Here is a 17,306-nt window from a genome sequence, read left to right as displayed (position 1 = left end):
GTCTCCAGTCAAATACAGAGCAGAATTAAGTGATGCCCCTTGACGAGGAGCGTTTTCTGAGGCTGCCAGGCTGGGGCACAAATAAAAACACTCCTCCTTTCCCCTCTTGGCTGTATTTCAGCCTTTGGAAAGCTGATTATCAGGAAGAAACTCAAGTTTGCTCGTTGATATCGCTGCACCTGAGCATCCCTTCCTATTCCCCAGCCCATGCCATGGGATCGGGGCTCGGCACACCCTTGTCCCCTGACCTGATGTCCCTTCCTGTGGCTGCTCCCACGGGGACCACTCAGCCCACACAGCATCTGCCAAAGGTTTTGGAGCAGCCACCCCACGGCTCTGTCTGGATACAATGACCCCTCATCCAGCGGCTTGGGGACGCACTTTCCGGAGAGGGTTAATCTCATGTTTCCCATCTCTCTTGGTTAGATTGAAGAGCAGCCAGTGTACGAGATCAACCTCTACATGTACATCTACTTTGTCATCTTCATCATCTTCGGCGCCTTCTTCACCCTGAACCTTTTCATTGGTGTCATCATTGACAACTTCAACCAGCAGAAGAAAAAGATAAGTATTTTCTGGGTCCCGCAGCCACGGTTGCCTCCTGGGGTGCTGGTCCAGGATGGAGGGGACCAGCACAGTCGTGGGGTGAGGGGACCAGGGCCACTATGCCCAGGGGTCAGATGGATCCCAGGGTCCCTCTGCAACCTAAATTGCTGGCACCCATTAGTGGCTTCCCTCAGAGCGATCAAGGAGAGCTGGACAAAGGGCGCATGGGGCTTCGTGTCCTGGCCACAGCATTTATAAAAGATTTTGTTTATGGATGCAGAGGGAGGAGGCAAGGGGGCTGCCTTTTCTCTTGCCTGTGCCAAGGCAGACATGGCTCTACGCCTGTGCCATCACTTTTATTTTTTTTTTCCTCCCCCCATGACCCTTTCTCATCATTTTTCCATGCATCAAGGAGAGATTCAACTTCTGCTTTCAAGCGAGCAGCACAGGACTAATACCTCGGGACTGCCCGGGGAGGGGGAGGCGGGCAGAGGTTAGGTAGCATGGAACACCTTGTTTGTGCCAAGCAAGGTCTGAAGCCCACCAAGATGTTGCCTTGGTCCCAGCAGGATCCATCCAGCAAGGAGAGGGTGAGCCCTAGCAGGGCACGGGATGCCCCGCTCCCTGCAGCAAGGCTCAGAGGTGACATCTCACCTCTGTGGGAGGAAAACATGGTGCTGCGGTGAGCACCCTTGGATGCTGTGAACTAAGGGAAGCAGCATAGAAAAGGGCAGGTAGATTTCAGTGAGGCAATGCAGTGAGCAATGCCTGGTAGGAGCTTGGCTGGAGATGCTTGGTGGGAAGAAGTCAGTTCCCGAGACTAACAGCAGTGATTCCCTTTATACTTTGGAGGCAAAGACATCTTCATGACGGAAGAGCAGAAGAAATACTATAATGCCATGAAGAAGCTCGGCTCCAAGAAACCCCAGAAGCCCATCCCCAGGCCGTCGGTACGTTGGGTTAATCACCACGGAGTGCAGCAGGGAGGGAAGCGCTTCGAGCCACCAGCTGTCCCAAAGTGAAGGAGGAGGGTCTAGGGAAGGCCATTTGCCAGGGCAAGGAGCCAAGCGCTGGCTCCCCATTGCTGCTCTTCAGACAGGACCTTGCTTAGAGCTGAGGCTTCAGAAGGGGTTCACATCAGGCAGCCTCCTTTGGGTCTGCTCTTCGGGCCTGGGTCTTCTGGCAAGGGCAAGGTGGGGACCCCTTTTCCTAGAGATCAGGGTTTTCTCCTAGCTTAGCTCCCAGCTCCTCTCTCGAAGGGAGTCAGGCCCAGGGAAGGCTCAGCTTTCAGCACTCCTAGAAGGGACACTGGTCCAGCCAACACACACACGGTTGTTTTGATAGCCCTGCTCAAGTGAGGCCTTTTCCATGTGGTTATTTTTGCCCTGATGCATTAGCTGTGGATATAATTAGAAAGCAACTATCCCCTGTGCCCACATCTCCTGGCCGTGGTGTTACTAGATGGGCTTCATCCTGCAGGGTGCTGGGTATCCTTCTCCCATAGGTTGTGGGGCTGTGAGATCTGTGTACTGGCCACAACTCTGAGGTTTCCTATGCTCTTCTAAATATTGTTCCTTCTTCTCTTTCTGTTGTGTCTTTTGTTTCGTGTGTGTCTGTCCCATGTTCCCACCTCACCTCTCGTTCTCCGTCGTCGCCCACGTGGCCCTTACCGCAGAACAAGTTTCAAGGGATGGTGTTTGACTTTGTTACCAAGCAAGTGTTTGACATAACCATCATGATCCTGATTTGTCTTAACATGGTGACCATGATGGTCGAAACAGACGATCAAAGCGACCTCAAAACATCTGTCCTCTACAAGATAAACCTGGTCTTCATTGTCATCTTCACTGGAGAGTGTGTACTCAAAATGTTTGCCTTGCGTTACTACTACTTCACTATTGGCTGGAACATCTTTGACTTTGTGGTGGTCATCCTCTCCATCTTAGGTGAGTCCTGCTGGTTCTACCACTTCCTCAGGGGTCTCACTAGATAATGAAAGCTGGAAATGGTCTGGCCAATCCACAGCCACCAAGCTGTCACTGGCCACGCCCTTACACCAACCTTTTGAGCAGGGCCAAGCCAACAGGACCCTGAGACAAGAAAGATGTGAAGCCACCCCATGTCACCAGGCTGGATGAGGGGCTGGGAATGCGTCTCACTCTTCCTTGGTTTTGGGTTCCCCTTGTCTCCATGTTGCCTGGCTGCAATGCTGAAACAGAGCAGCAAGAATTTAACCTTTGGGTCTGTGCTCAGAGTTTATTTTTCAATACGTTCCCTTTGCCACTGGAGAAGCAGAGAGCTGTATGCCACCGAGGGTGGCCTCATCCCCCTATATCTGTCCAACTCTGGCAGATAGAGCAAGAGTAGCTCCACCTCACTTCCTTATGTTGGCTGCAGAACATGGCACACTCACCTCTTCTCCATCCTTTCACAGGTATTGTCCTCTCAGACATCATAGAGAAGTACTTCGTATCACCCACTCTCTTCAGGGTCATCAGGCTGGCAAGGATTGGCCGTGTCCTCCGGCTGATCCGAGGGGCAAAAGGCATCCGGACTCTGCTTTTTGCCCTGATGATGTCCCTGCCTGCCCTGTTCAACATCGGCCTCTTGCTTTTCCTCGTCATGTTCATCTACTCCATCTTTGGGATGTCCAACTTTGCCTATGTAAAGAAGGAAGCGGGGATTGATGACATCTTCAACTTTGAAACTTTTGGGAACAGCATCATCTGCCTCTTCCAGATCACCACATCAGCTGGATGGGATGGTCTCCTCAGCCCAATCCTGAACAGCGGTCCCCCCGACTGTGACCCCGACCTGGAAAACCCTGGAAGTTCAGTAAAAGGAGATTGTGGCAATCCATCCATTGGCATCTTCTTCTTCTGCAGCTATATCATCATTTCCTTTCTCATTGTGGTGAACATGTACATTGCCATCATCCTGGAGAACTTCAACGTGGCCACAGAGGAGAGCAGCGAACCCCTTTGCGAAGATGATTTTGAAATGTTTTATGAAACCTGGGAGAAGTTTGACCCAGATGCCACCCAGTTCATTGCGTACAGCACCTTGTCTGACTTTGTGGACACCTTACAGGAGCCACTCAAAATTCCCAAGCCAAACAAGATCAAGCTAATCACCATGGATCTACCAATGGTTGCTGGGGACAAAATCCACTGTCTGGACATCCTCTTTGCCCTGACTAAGGAAGTGCTGGGAGACTCAGGAGAGATGGATGCCTTGAAGGCCACCATGGAGGAGAAGTTCATGGCTGCAAACCCCTCCAAGGTTTCCTATGAACCTATCACCACCACTCTGAAAAGGAAACATGAGGAAGTCTGTGCTACAAAAATCCAGAGGGCTTTCCGGAGGTACCTCCTGAGGCGCTCAGTGAAGCAGGCGTCCTACATGTACAGGCACAGTAAGGACGAGGATGCCCTGAGAGAGGAGGAGCCCGAGAAGGAAGGTCTGATCGCCACCAAAATGCACGAGATGTATGGGAACAGTGGGACAGAGGTGGAGACAGCCCCTGCCATTGGCCTTGCACTCGTTCCCAGTTCAGAGACTCGAGATGCTCCTGGTGAAGCAAAACCCCCGCGGGACAAGGGACGCGTTGTGAAGGAGTCGCTGGTATAACAGAAAGAGGTTTCCATCTCTCGCCCAACTGCAAAAGACTTCATTTGTATCTCCTTTTCAAGAGCTCTTCCATACCCAGATCAAGAGATCTTGGACATTGAGCTAATTTCAGATATTTCTAGTAGACACCTTAACTTTCGAAGCAGGATCTCTTACTGGTCCTGGTCTTTACAGTTCACTGCACTTGCAAAGGGTTTAATATTCTTCTTACGAGACTTAAATGTGAAATCTATCTATTGCTGGTGAAAGAGAAACATTAGAGTTTTGAAATGATCTCATCATGGTAACGATGTTTTCAGACATTAACAAAGGAGTACAGCTGTCCTTTTACTTAATTATTTATTGATGTTATTTCACAACGAAGAGATTTTCTTGTATATTATTCTTCCAGAGTGCCGGCAAGTAGGCAGAGAAAGATGAGCCAAGTGAAATAATATTAAGAATAATTACAGAAAAGATAAGGTTTTGTGAACAAATATCTCCAATGTCTTAAAGTAGCACCTTTCTGAATATTTGAATAAGCTTTATGGATATTTTTTTGTTGTTGTTACTTACAGAGAAAGTGCAATTATGTCTTAAAGATTTGTTTGCAAAGCCAAATCAAAGCATCTGCAAAGATGTTCTCAGGATTAAATATCAGGTTTTCAAGGTCTCTGGATATGCATTGAAGTCACAAATCATTCGGGTCTCTACAGTATGAATGTAAACAGTGTTTATATTCATGACACTTCTCTCTTTTCCCATTTCATCCGAATTTTGTGGCAGGAAAGCGATGGGTGAAGGTAGGGTTTGGAGAACGTCCTGCTGGAGGTGTAAATCCCAAAATACTCCAGCAGAACATCCTTCCCTCGGCTGCGGCTCTGGAGATGAGCCAGAGGCACGTGCCGGGGCATCTGCAGAGCCTGATGGGGCCAGGCAGGTCCTCACCAGGAAGCCTCCTGGCAGAGGCGGGTTTTCCCCGGGGGGAAGGGTTTTACTGCTCGTTATACAGGTGGGCAGAAGGAAAGTGAATCCAGAAAATGTGCGAAAGACCCTGAGTTTGTCTCTGGACTGCCTTCTGCCTTCAAAAGTGAAAAAAAAAACTCTTGAGATCAAAACAAACATGAACCAAAACCTCTTCCACTTAAAACAAGGGCTGCTTCTCAAAGCCAAAGCGTCTGTCTTTTTTTATTATTATTATTATAATTTTTTTTTTCTTGGGCTGATTTTGGCGCCGAGCCGTTACAGATACCCCGTGTTCAGGCTGGCCGGGTGCAGCGCTGAGCTTGCTTGCATCTACGTGTGTCGGCAGAGCCAGGGTCGCTCTGCTCATCCCGCGGCGTTGTGCTTTCATTCCCGTGTTGCGTAGGGTGTTGCTCCCTGGAACAGGAGCCTGAGCCGCTTTACAGGGCGGTTGCATGGGAAGCATCCGTGGCACAGCGGTTTCCAGCCCGGATTGTGGTTCACAATCAATGCTGCTTGTACGTACGTGTCGTCGGTGATGGAAAAAGAAAATGCCAAAGAGCAGGATCCGTGTGAGCTAAAGCCATTTTTCTTTGTACATTTCTTAAAATAAACAACTGTAAACGGTCTATTATTACGATACCGAGTGCGTCGGTGTGTCTTAGAGGGAGAAATGTTTACCTGCCCCTGGGAAGGGAAAATGCCCCCTTCCTTTGCTCCAGGGCAGATACACGAAGCCCTTTTCCTTGGCCTTGGGTGGACCTGCCATCCTCAGCAGGACCTGGTGGTCCCATCCTGCACAAGAGACCCCCCCTGAGCTGCCACCTCCTGGCATCTCCAACCCAGCCAAGACCCCAGAGCTTCTGCTCTGCTTGTGGGCAAGTCACCTGGAGCCCTTGGTGCCTTGCAGCAATGAGCCCCAGCTCTAGGAGATGCTGCTTCAGGTTCAACCAAGTGGAAAGGTGGACTTGAAGGAGATGCAGACCCCTTGAACTGCCCCATGCCAGGCTCTATGGGGCCAAACCTGCCCCACCAGTCACGCAGGAACAGTTCAGCATCATGGGGAGAAGGCAGCGGTGGGTGAAGGAGGTTTCTGCATCCATGTGTTGCTGGAGGAGGAGCCACCTCCGGGACCCGCTGACGTCCCCAAGGGCCACGGTATGGCCTCACTGCTGTGTTTTTTGCTCTGGCTGGAACAGCTCGTCCCAAGGCTGGTGTAATTCAAGTTGAGCATTGTGGCACCCACGCAGGCAGGGGGCTGGAGGGAGGAGGTGGCATGACCCACCATCCCCATCCTCCCGCGGTGAGAGAAAGGACGGTGGTGAAACCCAAGCCCTGATGAATAGGAATGGGCTGGGGAAGGACGCAGCTGCCTGGCAGCGGCTCTGCCAGGTCTGGTCATGGGAGACTGAGCCTCTCTGGAGCAGGTCTGTGCCTGTTCGAGGGTGCCAAGGAGCCTGCAGGCAGCACAGCAGGGTCCTTCGGCCACCATCACGGCAAATCCTCTTTAATTTGTGCCCTGCTCCCAGTTTCACCCCACAGGGCTTTCCCAGGCTCCTCCAGCATCCCTGCCTGGCTCATCCCAGCTCCTATCTCCAACCCCAGGGCTTGATAAAATTCCCTCCAGTGCCTGCTGAGCACACGGGCTTTCCCCATTGCTTCTGCCTTGCTGGGACGCCATGGCCAGGCTGCACTTTTCCACAAGACCAGGGGTGCTGGCAGCGGGGACTCAGCAGCGTCGCCCCAATGTACGGCACCACGCACCGCACGACCTGCCCGCTCTACCAGAAGGCACTTTTCCCAGCATCTCGCTTTCCCTCCTGGTGCCAGTCTTTCTCTGGAAACCTTTATTGCTCCTCTTTCTTGCTTCGTGTCCCCTCACATACAAGGTGAGGCTCAGGCCGGTTCCCAGCAGCCGCCGGATGCTCAGAACCGGCAAAAAAACCACCAAACCTGCAGAAGGTGAAGGTTTGGGGAGGCCCCAGGCAAAGACACCTGGGCTCTGGGGACCGACACAGCTGGAAAAAGTACCCAAAGGTGTTTTTCACATGAAGTTACAGCTCGGTGCTTGCCCGCAGCCGGTAAAGCGCAGCAGCCAGAGGGCACGGCATGGAAGGAAACTGAATTTCTGCGCCAGAGCGGAGGGGGACAGAGCTCACCTTGGGGTGCCACGTTGCGCTTCCCCAGGGAGCGTTTTTTTCCAAAGGACTCACAAAGAAGGGTCTCGGTCATGGCAAACGGGGTGTGGAGAAGGAGCGGGCATGGCTGGCACCCAATGAGGTGACACGTCATTTTGGCCATCTCCGTTCTTCTGGATCTCACCCTTCCCTGGAAGGGTGGCTGTGGGGGCTCTCCAGGATGCTGAGAATGGGAACTGGGGAACTGATCCCACTGCACCCCTCAATGAGCAGAGATTAGAAAGCCCCACAAAATTCCCCTCTTCCCATCCTGTTCCCACTCTAACTCTTCCAACTGGGCCACCATCAACCCCTGCCCATCACCTGCGGGGCTAAACTGGGGGCGGGGGGGCGGGGAACCTGCCCACGCTGCTTCAGAGCTGGGGTACAACCCTGGGGGCAGCTTCCATCCTTGACCCAGGGATGGGGCAGTGCTGGTGGTCACACCTCGCTCCCTGGGCACATCCCCCGTGCTCATCCCGCCGAGTGCTTTGTGCATGGCCTCATCTCCAGTTGTGCTGCAGATCCGCGCCAGTGGTGGTCACCTCCATCAAACGATGCCACCACGATGAGCCCAGCCTGGCGACACGAGGCTGGATGGTACCCGGGACGAAGGCACCAGCCGCCCCAGCGTCTGCGCCGCATTCAAAACCGGCCCTGAGGGGAAAGTCCCCACCGAGGAGGATTTACATGAGCAGGAAAGGGGCTGTCTCGCGTAGCGGCAGCTTTGCCATTTTTAGGTGCAGAGGCCAAGCCGGTCGGAGCGGCCACAGCATTTTGCAGAAGCGAGGGCTGGTGACTGGATGTTTCCTTGCCGCTTGCCGTGAAAGATGGCTAATTTTTGCACGAGGCTCTGGGTGCTCCGGGTGAACCTCTGGCTGATGGCCCTGGTCACAGGTAGGCGTCAAACACGGGCTTTGCCTTTCAGAGCAAGGAAACATGCAGCCAGGCGATGCGCCTTGCTTTGTGCAAGGTCTGGCTTTAAACGTATTCATTTTAAACTTTGTGATCGCGGTTCTCGGTCCTGCTTCGTGCGGGAAACTAGCCCCGGGTGCAGCAGAGCCAGGGAGGACCCACCGGTGCTCAGGGCTTGATGCCTTCCTGGGGTTTCGGGTCAGTTTCGGGTTTTGCTTCCCATCGGGGTGCGAAGACGGGATGCGGCCATCTCGCCCCACGGCACAGGAGCCCTCTGGGGCAGACGGCTGGCCCTGGCCGGAGCCTGGGGCCAAGTGGACACAGAGCCTGCCCAGCCCAGCAGGAAAGAAGGGTTTGTTGTTGGTTTTTTTACCGTTAATTCCTCTCAGAAGCCTGAGGATGAGACCATGGCCAAGCCACGTCCCTTTGTTCCACGGTGTTCAGCACCCAGGAACAGAAGAGAAACGGGCGTATAAAGGCTTTTGGGGGTAATTTGGGGGCTCAGAGTGAACATCCTTGTGCTGTTCCCCTTTGCATCCCCACGGAGAAGCAGCAGCTAAACCCAGGACACAGCTCCTGTCCCCTTCCAACCCCTCTGGCTTGGTGAAGGGCCACCCACAAAAACCAGCCGCAGATCCCACCCTCCGCTGTGCCCAGACAAGGAGCATCTCCAGCTCAGAAAAAAAAATTAAATGATGCTGGAGAGGAGAGTTTGCTTGCAGAGATGTGGGTGCTGGAGGTGAACAGGGCAGCGCGGACCCAGAAAAACGCTGGAGCAGGGAGGGGAGCCCACGGCTGAGCCAGGATGTCCCTGCCCGGCTGCTGTTCGGGACAGGAAGGTCTGCAGCAGGGTGGCAAGGCTCAGGGCAAAAGTCCGGCTGGGGAATTGAACCTTCCTGCTTCTTCTCAGAGAGGGGAGTTTTGCAGCTGCCCCAGCAGCCCCCACCTCCATGCCAGCTTCCTCACAAGTGGGGTCTGGCAAATATTCATCAAGCTGGGCAATGAAGCGGTGCGGTAAACAGGGCTGGTGTTTCCTGCCCAGCTGCGGCAAGAGGAACCGAGGAACAGGAGCTGCGGGCAGGGGCACCCATGGGTGCCGGACGGGTCCCCACCTCAATCCGCTTCCTGCACTGCATCGCAGGTCCCACAGCTCCATCCAGCCCATGTTCTGGGGTGGGGGGGGTGTTGGATGGTCCTGGGGTCTGAGAATCCACCCTGGCCATCACGGAGCTCCAAGTCCAGGGAAGCCCCATCAGAGAAAGTGTTTCGGTTGATTCAGAAAATGGAGAGTGTAAATAAAGAGGTGTGAGTCCGTCTGGACCCTTTCTGGAACGTGCCACCCTGGGAGGATGTAAATAGCAAAGGGAAGTTTCACTGGGAGGCCAACCAGAAAGCAGCTTAGAGACAATTCAGGAGATGGGATGGAAATAGAAGGGTTTGCACCCAAATGTCTACTGCTCGGTGTCCTCTGAGTGGGGCTCTGGTTGGTGCTCCCAAGGATGGGGCTCTGAGCAACCTGATCTGGTTGGAGATGTCCCTGCTCCTTGCAGGGGGGTTGGGCTGGGTGGGCTTTGAAGGTCCCTTCCCACCCAAACCATTCTGTGACTATACAACTCCATCCCATATGGAGTGGGCACAAAGGACTCACATGTCATCCCATGTGGGACATCCTGCATGGGCTTCTCCTACATGAGCTCTTGGCCACTATCTCAGGGCCCTTCTGTCTTGCAGGTGGGATCTCAGCAGACGCTAACAGCACCAGGAGCAGCACAGGTAACTTCTCAGACCCACTGGGCTCTTCCCCACATGTCCCCAGCATCCCTCCTGTTCCCACTGGCTATGCCACCAAGGTGCTGGTTCCCTGCAGAGCTGGAGATGTCCACCACCCACCACCCTTCCCCATCACAGAGGCAATTCCCGGGCTGTGACCTCCTCCATGGCATTTCCCCAGCCCTGCACCTTGATCTCCCTCTGCAAAGCTGGATCTGTTTTCTCTTTTCTCAGCACACACACATTTTCCCTCTGCGGTTGCAGCACATGTTGCATGAGCAGAATGTGGCTTGGGACGAGGCCGTGGGCTCGTGCACACGGTGCTTGTGTCGTTCCCACTCACGGGGTATTAACCATGAACTCTGCAACCCAAACGAGCCCTCAAACTCACCAGATCTGGGGCAAAAACACAAGCAAAAATACAAAAATACAGGAAAATGCAAAAAAATGTGGAAGTAGGAGAGAAGCCAGCTGGGGAGATGGGTCTGTCCTAGCAAAGGCTCCGTGCGTGTCAGCGCAGGGTGTAACTTTGCAGCTGCGACTAATGAGATGTGCACAGAGAGGAGCGGGAGCAGCAAAAAAGTATTCGAGTGAAGCCATTCCCACAGAAAATTGGAGTTTCCATTACAGCATATTTTCACCAAAAGTCTGATTTCTACACCCAGATGGTGATGAGTCACGTAAACAAAGCTGAATGCTCAAGAGCAGTATCACCTGTGAAAATGGAAAGCTCTTGATGTGGGAGGTGCTGGGGGTGGGTCTCCTGGGACCGGCTTTTTTTCTGATGCCCCCCGGGTCCTTGCTCGCCGTGACCACCCTTGTCCCCTGGCAGACGGTGGGTGTCCCCTGGTGCAGCAGCACCCACGCTACGTAGCGGCCAAGAAGAACATGCCCGTCCACTTCATCTGCTACTCCCAGGAGCCCCAGAGCATGCAGTGGTACAAAACAGTGGAGGACAGTGATGACCTCCTCGAGCTGGACCACAACACCTCCCACTACAGCATTGAGAGGAAAGACAACTTCATCAACTTCACCATCTTCAGGATCACATACAAGGACAACGGCATCTACGTGTGCGACAGCAAGAACCTCACGGCGGAGAAGAAGCGGCCGCACTTGTGCGGGACAGAGCTGAGAGTCATGGGTGAGTGGGAGCTCCTCATCCTCCGTGCACCCCAGGAGATGCTTTTTCCTCCTTCTCTCACCCTTTCCCCCTCCATATGAACCCCACACCATGCTCCTGAGCACCCACCTCTCCCCATGCTGGATAACCCGCCCCCAGTTTGTCCTGGCACATCCATCCTACAGAAACACATCTCAGCAACCGCATTCCCCTAATAAATCAGATTTTTCCTGGTCCTGGCTAGTGGTGGGTTCTGCCCAAGGTGTCTCATCCCAGAGCTGACCCCTGATAGCAGCCCCAGGGGCAGCTTGCAATGCTCTGGTCTCTCCTGAGGAGGAGTGCGTGTCACTCATGTCCCCTCCATCCACCCTGCTGACACATGAACCTGTGGCCATGCCAAGTTTGTCCCCGTTCCCTGGAAGCCTGGCATGGAGATGGGACTTGGGGCTCTCCCTGTGCTGCTGCTCCCAGGTCACAGCAACATCCAGCAGATCCAGAGCAGGAACACCCTGAAAGACACCATCATCATCATCCAGTCCATCCTGCTGGTCGTCTTCATCAGCGTCCCCATGCTCCTCTTCCTAGATAAGGTAAGTGATGGCGTCTGCAGCAGCAGGGATGTCCTCAGGGACAGGACACTGCTGGGGATGGCTACGGACAGGCACTGGGTCTGGGGCTGTTGCACGGGAGCATGGCTCGCTGAACTGGGAAATAAACATCCAAAATGGGGTGGAGGGGACTGCTTGGATTTGCCTGTGGAAGCGGTGAGACCTGGCCTGGGGACATAACGCTGTGGATGGGGGATGGGGGATCCCAGTGGAAGCCAGTGACACCCAACCTGTGACTCTCCTCTTCACAGGCTGAAGGCAAGGAAAGCCCGGAGGACGACCACACCTACGAGGTAAAGCTGCGTTAATTATAGAAACACCTCGGTAATATCAGCCTGAGCCTCAGAATAGTGGGTCGTGCCCTTGCTGGGTGTCCGCGAGGCACCCCCAGCCCTTACAGGGTGCATCAGGGCATCTTCCTCCCAAGTGCTTGCTGCACATCAGCCATAAAGAGCTGCTCATAAAAGCAAGCCAAGCTCCGAGCACGTCCATCTCCATCTTCTCCCCTCTCAGAAGCTGCCCCAGTCTCCGGGGGAATAGCCTAGAGACGGGTGCCCACCTGGGGCTACCAAGGAGAAATGCACTGCGGCCGAAGCCATGGTCCTCCTCCTGTGTCTCAATCTCCTTCTTCTTGGTGCAGGGCCTGGAGGTGGAGCAGATGGCCACCTACGAGGACATCACTCCTTTCCGGGACGTGAAGGCCAAGTGGACAGTTGGGGAGCATCCAGGCGAGGAGTGAGGGGTCCTGCGCCCACCGCCAGTTCGGCACAGGCGGCACGGCTCCCTGCCAGCACCCTGAGAGCACCCGCAGGGACGGGCCCCTGGGTCCTGCCCTGGACCACGGCTCTGACGGGTGCCTGGATCCCGGGCCGCAATCCATCTCCAGCAGCCTTGCATGGAGCTCGGGTCCTGCTGTCCTTGGGTGCTCGCTTTGCCGACCAGGGCTGCCCTGCATCGGCTGTCGCTCTCACCACCCCGCTGATGAACCCCTAAAGCCTATCTAGAAATTAGAAGCCACCTGCAGTCCCCCCGGTAGCAAACTGGCCCCAAACCCTGGGCAGCCCCACGTCACGGCGCTGAGTTCCTGCACAGTTAATGCAATGGAAATACCAGGGTAAGGGGTGGGTCTCCCCCAGCCCCACCATTCCTGGGAAGGAGAGGACCAGACACGACCGCTCTGCGTGTTGCAAGGACCCTCCTGGGCTGTGAGATCCCGCTGCAGCCCTGGCAGAGGAGCCGAGGTGAGCAGCACCACGTGGGTGTTATGAGAAGTGGATTTTGGGCCGCTGTTTAGCACTCAAGCCATGGATGTGTCCAGCAGGCCAAGCTGGCAGTTGTCTGAGATGGAGAACTCTCCAAAAGCACCTCTTTCTCCCCAAAGACTGCAGGGAAGGCTGGGGAGACAGCTCTCACCCAGAGGGTCTTGTGCAAGTCATGCTCCCCTCCAGGCAAGAGCTGGCCCATGTCACAAGGACATCCCCTTGGTGAGGGACGTGTCTGAATGCAGAACCTACGGGAAAGATGTAAATTGTGGGACACAAACGTCCAACTGCTTTTTGAAGTCCTAATAAAGGTAATGAGTAAATTCACATCCTGCTCTGTCCTGCCGTGCCTGGTCCGAGGGTGTCCCATAGCCCTGCTAGCAGGGTCGGTGGGATGCTCTGGGAACAAGGAGCAGCTTTTCATGCGTCCAGCTTAGCGAGAAACCAAACCTCACCTCATCGGGGCCCTGAGCGCAGTCAGGAACGTAAAGCCGAGAGCAGCCGTGGGGCTCTCCTGGAAGGCCTCCCAGAAGCACACACAGGGGGACCTCCACTGTCCCAGGACATCAGCTTGGGATGAGAGACAAAGACCCTCGCCAGGAACCGAAGCAGGAGAGCAGGGCCCAGGGCCAGGACCTGCACTCCGAGCCACATCTGGTCTTGCAAGAGAAGCTAGAAAACATCTGGAGAGGAACAGAGCAGCGCTAATTGATTTTGTTAATGAAAATTATCTCGGCACGCCGGCAGCAGCTCAGCGCTGATGGGGCTCGGGGCTGACTGGGCAGCCAACACCAGGGCTCAGGGGGTCTGGAGAGGCACGGCTGGCACAGCGCGGTGGGTTTGGGGGGTTTGGTGCGACAAGGGGGTGACGAGGACTCCGGGACTGAAAGCCTGTCCTCTCTTGGAGAGCCCAGGGCCCCTGAGCCGCTGTGGCTCACCACATTTGGGGCCCCAAGGAGAGGAAAACCGGACCGCTCCGCGTAACAGCCGGTGGAAGAAGGAGGGTGAAACTGGGAGCAAATAGGGTTTTCAGCAGGGAACAGGGTGGTTCTTGTTTACCAGTAACCCACCCTCATGGAAAACTGGAATTCCACCTAAATAGCACAAAACCAGCATTTTAAGGTGAATTTTTACTTGTTAAATGAAATGATCTCAGATTAGTTGCATGTACTTGTATATAAATGTTACTCAAAGGTTTTATTTATGAAATTGATTAATTAAAGACAGGAGTGTTCACAGTGCGAGAAGCGACCTGGCTGTTCCCGGTTTCCATGTGTGCCAAGATTGTAGGACTAGAGGAGCCCATCCCTCCATCCCTCCCCTTCAGTTACGCAAACGGTAGAGGAAGGCAAATTTTCCGGCCTTCCCGGTTCCCAACCACTTTCTCAGCTCTGCGTAAACAACTCGCTCAACCGATTTAACCAAATAACACGAAAATCAGGAGAACTCACTGTTTGCACCTGGAGAGGAAGCCACGGATGACAAACGCGGTTTCGGCGGCGCCGGTTCCGCTCTGCCGCCCTCTCAGCCCAGGGCTTGGGCTTCCTTTAAAACGCCAGAAGCAAATAAATATTTCTTGCAGTGTTAGTGTTTTGTTTTAAATGCGCAGGCTAGTTCCTGGGGAGCCTGGGGACAGGGTTTGGTTTAATTTTGTGTTGAGATATGTTTGTATTTTAAACGCATTTCATGGAAATAAATATATTTCAGTATGTGTTTTGTCCGGACTTGTATCCCCACCATCAGCAGGGTTCAGCTCCAGTAAACAAAACCCATCAATTCAATCTGAAAAAAAAAAAAAAGAATATTTACCTTCCACCTTCCGAGCAGCGAGCTGGCAGAGGCAGTCAACCGTCACGTAAAACCTCTGCCAACCGTGTCGTTGCCCACCGAAGTGCAGAGCCTGGCCCGCAGGCCAGCAGTCGGCTCCTCTGTCACGATTCACTGGTTGCAGCTCACCCCTGCGCCTGGGAAGGTCTTCTCCACACAACCACCCCACCTGCGGGGGGGTCAGGAGGAGCCCCTGGAGCACACGTGTCTGCAAGGAGAGTTGCTTCACTTTTTCAGATGCTGCTGGTGATGCTGAGGGTACGGCGGGTGGAGACGGGACCACCCTGAAGAGAACTGAGGGATTTTTGGTTTTTTTTTTCCTCTTTTGAAAATGAAAAGGAACTTGGAAATTACAGAGGGTCACACTGCTTTGTGAGACGCTACTTTGGGTCGCAAACGCAGGCATTTGAAAGCTAGAGAAACGCCAAACTGATACTCGAGAGCTGCTCATGCGACTGTAACTCTGCCAGCGGCGCGTGTGTGCCCAGCCCAGCATCTCCTGGTCACGCACAGCCCCCTCCACAGCACTTCTGCCCCGTGTAGTGCCCAGAGATGAGCTGGGACAAACCAAACCAAGGGGCACCGCACGGTCTGGCTCATCCTGGCATCTCCGTGCTTGGCTGCAACATTAAAAAAAGTGTGGATTTAGCACCGTGCTTTTACTGACAGAGCCACAGAGGCAGCACGGCGGCAAGCGGGGGGCAGGACCCGGGTGCGAGGTGCTGTACCGATGTAGCTGCAGCCATAGAGCATCATCACGAACAGCAGAGCCTGTGCTGGGCTGCGCTGGGCATCGCTGGCAAATATTGACATATTTAAACACAACCTGGAGCAGAAAAACACACCCAGATGTTGCTGGCTATTGGGTGACGGGACACCTGATAGCTGCAGGACCCACTGTTCCCTCTGCTCTAGGGACTGACATTTTCCCTGTGACACCACCAGCAAGCAAACGCTCGGGGGCTTCTCGGAACAAACCCCGCTCCCCCCGGCGTGTTTATTAACCAGCCCTCGCACCCTCTGCTCCAGCCGCCCCGGTGATGACGCTGCCTCTCGGAAACCGGAGCCGTGCCAGGTGGGCACGGCAAACCCAGGGCCCGCGGGAGGCAAAGCACCACCCCTGAGCAGGGAGCAGCCCCCGAACCCCGGGTGAAGGGCCAAAACAGGGTGGTTTGGGGCAATGGGTGCCTTGTGGGGAGTAGAAGTTTTTTAAGCCCCCTCCGGAGTTGCCCATCGCAGGTTCTGTCTTGTTTTGCTGAAAAGCAGGGATAGGTGAGCTGTGACCTCTTCTCTTCCCAACCTCCTCTCCCTCCTTTCCACACCAGCCCCCTGCTTAACGCAGAGATATTTCACATTTGCACCGCAGGCAAGAGCAGGAAGATGCTCACAACCAGATCTTCTCACAGCCTTGTCCAGCTGAGGATGTGAGAAACCTCCCAGAGCTCTGGCAGCTGGATTTGTAGCGGGCAGGCTGGGACCTGGACAAGCACCATCTGCTGAACTTTTGAAATGTTGGTAGAAATGGAAAGAAATTACTTGGCAGAAATGGGATTCACCTGACAACATCCGTTCCACTCTATCCCCGCTAACAATAAAGAAGGAAACAACCCCCCCCCCTTGCAGGGGGGTTGGACTGGATGACCTTTGAGGGTCCCTTCCAGCCCTAACCATGCTGTGATTCTACGATTCTATCCCACTTGCTGGAAGTCCGAGGTCTCCCAAACTGGCCAGTCAGCCCTGTTATCTGTGGGCCGAGGCTGCAGAGCCAGGCAGGAAAATCCGGTAGATTTTCAACCCCCTGCAGCAAATTCCACCACATAAAAGCACTGATCTGATTTGAGGTGGGTCTTCCAAGGATGTTAAAACCTTTATTTGCAATAAACAGCAGAATATGGCAAAATTGTTGAACGCCGGTTCCATCCCTAAGCAAACAACCTCCCCAACCCTTACATCTATGTATGAAGGACTACGATCAGGTAGCACCATTGCGAACACTTCTGCATTTATGCACAGGGAAGATACGGAGATGTTGTTGTGATCATGGACACAAACATACATTTTAAACAGACCCCTTCCTATATAAAGGGGTCCTGACCAGTTACCCTCACCAACCTAGATGAAAGGAGGAAACCTTCACCATCAAGCCACACCCGAGCAACTCGCCAGGCAGAAATGGCTCCAGGTACTTTTCTTTATTTCAGTTTTAAAGGGTTGCCAGTGCTGCCACACGCTTAGGGTGATGGGAGATGATGATGGGATGGTGCTGTGGTGGGCTATACTCACTCAGCGCCAGCCCTAAATTAAAATGTGGCGACTTACAAACCAATTAAATAGAATACCTTTCCCTACAGTGTGACTTTAATCCATGAATTAACTTATGTCGTCTTTAACCTAAACTGGGCAAGGAGAGGGTGGAGAATATGAAGAACAAGGTCAAGCGGCATTTATAATCGCTATTATTAACGTAAATGTTGGCAGGAATATGAAAACTCGTATTCAAGGCCTA

At 53.8% G+C, this 17,306-nt stretch overlaps 2 protein-coding genes across 2 annotated transcripts in view; both read left to right on the top strand.

The window, feature by feature from the left end:
• Nucleotides 1–5,758, top strand: part of SCN4A (sodium voltage-gated channel alpha subunit 4) — a 28,513-nt gene extending 22,755 nt beyond the window's left edge. The window contains exons 20-23 of the mRNA XM_010116871.2: nt 427–564; nt 1,392–1,496; nt 2,222–2,492; nt 2,981–5,758. Coding sequence (XP_010115173.2) covers nt 427–564; nt 1,392–1,496; nt 2,222–2,492; nt 2,981–4,176 — 1,710 coding nt within the window. The 3' untranslated portion in view covers nt 4,177–5,758. The remainder of the gene's footprint in view (nt 1–426; nt 565–1,391; nt 1,497–2,221; nt 2,493–2,980) is intronic.
• A 2,303-nt stretch (nt 5,759–8,061) lies between these two features.
• On the top strand, nt 8,062–13,300 carry CD79B (CD79b molecule). Its single transcript, XM_010116870.2, has 6 exons — nt 8,062–8,192; nt 9,942–9,983; nt 10,813–11,124; nt 11,575–11,693; nt 11,963–12,004; nt 12,352–13,300. Exons 1-6 carry the CDS (start codon nt 8,126–8,128, stop codon nt 12,448–12,450), a joined length of 681 nt encoding a protein of 226 aa, XP_010115172.2. The 5' UTR covers nt 8,062–8,125; the 3' UTR covers nt 12,451–13,300.
• The last annotated feature ends 4,006 nt before the right edge of the window (nt 13,301–17,306 follow it).

Source organism: Chlamydotis macqueenii, chromosome 25 (assembly GCF_036417535.1).
Source record: "Chlamydotis macqueenii isolate bChlMac1 chromosome 25, bChlMac1.mat, whole genome shotgun sequence".
In the NCBI taxonomy this organism is placed as follows: Eukaryota; Metazoa; Chordata; class Aves; order Otidiformes; family Otididae; genus Chlamydotis; species Chlamydotis macqueenii.
The sequence above is the reverse complement of the archived record's forward strand: the minus strand, read 5'-3'. Positions and strand labels throughout refer to the sequence as shown.

Excerpts from the sequence above, each read along its gene's own strand:
- CD79B (XM_010116870.2), top strand. The coding sequence starts at position 8,126 with ATGGCTAATTTTTGCACGAGGCTCTGGGTGCTCCGGGTGAACCTCTGG. Across the intron at positions 9,984-10,812 it reads CAGCACCAGGAGCAGCACAG|ACGGTGGGTGTCCCCTGGTG; the intron begins GTAACTTCTCAG and ends GTCCCCTGGCAG. Across the intron at positions 12,005-12,351 it reads AGGACGACCACACCTACGAG|GGCCTGGAGGTGGAGCAGAT; the intron begins GTAAAGCTGCGT and ends TTCTTGGTGCAG.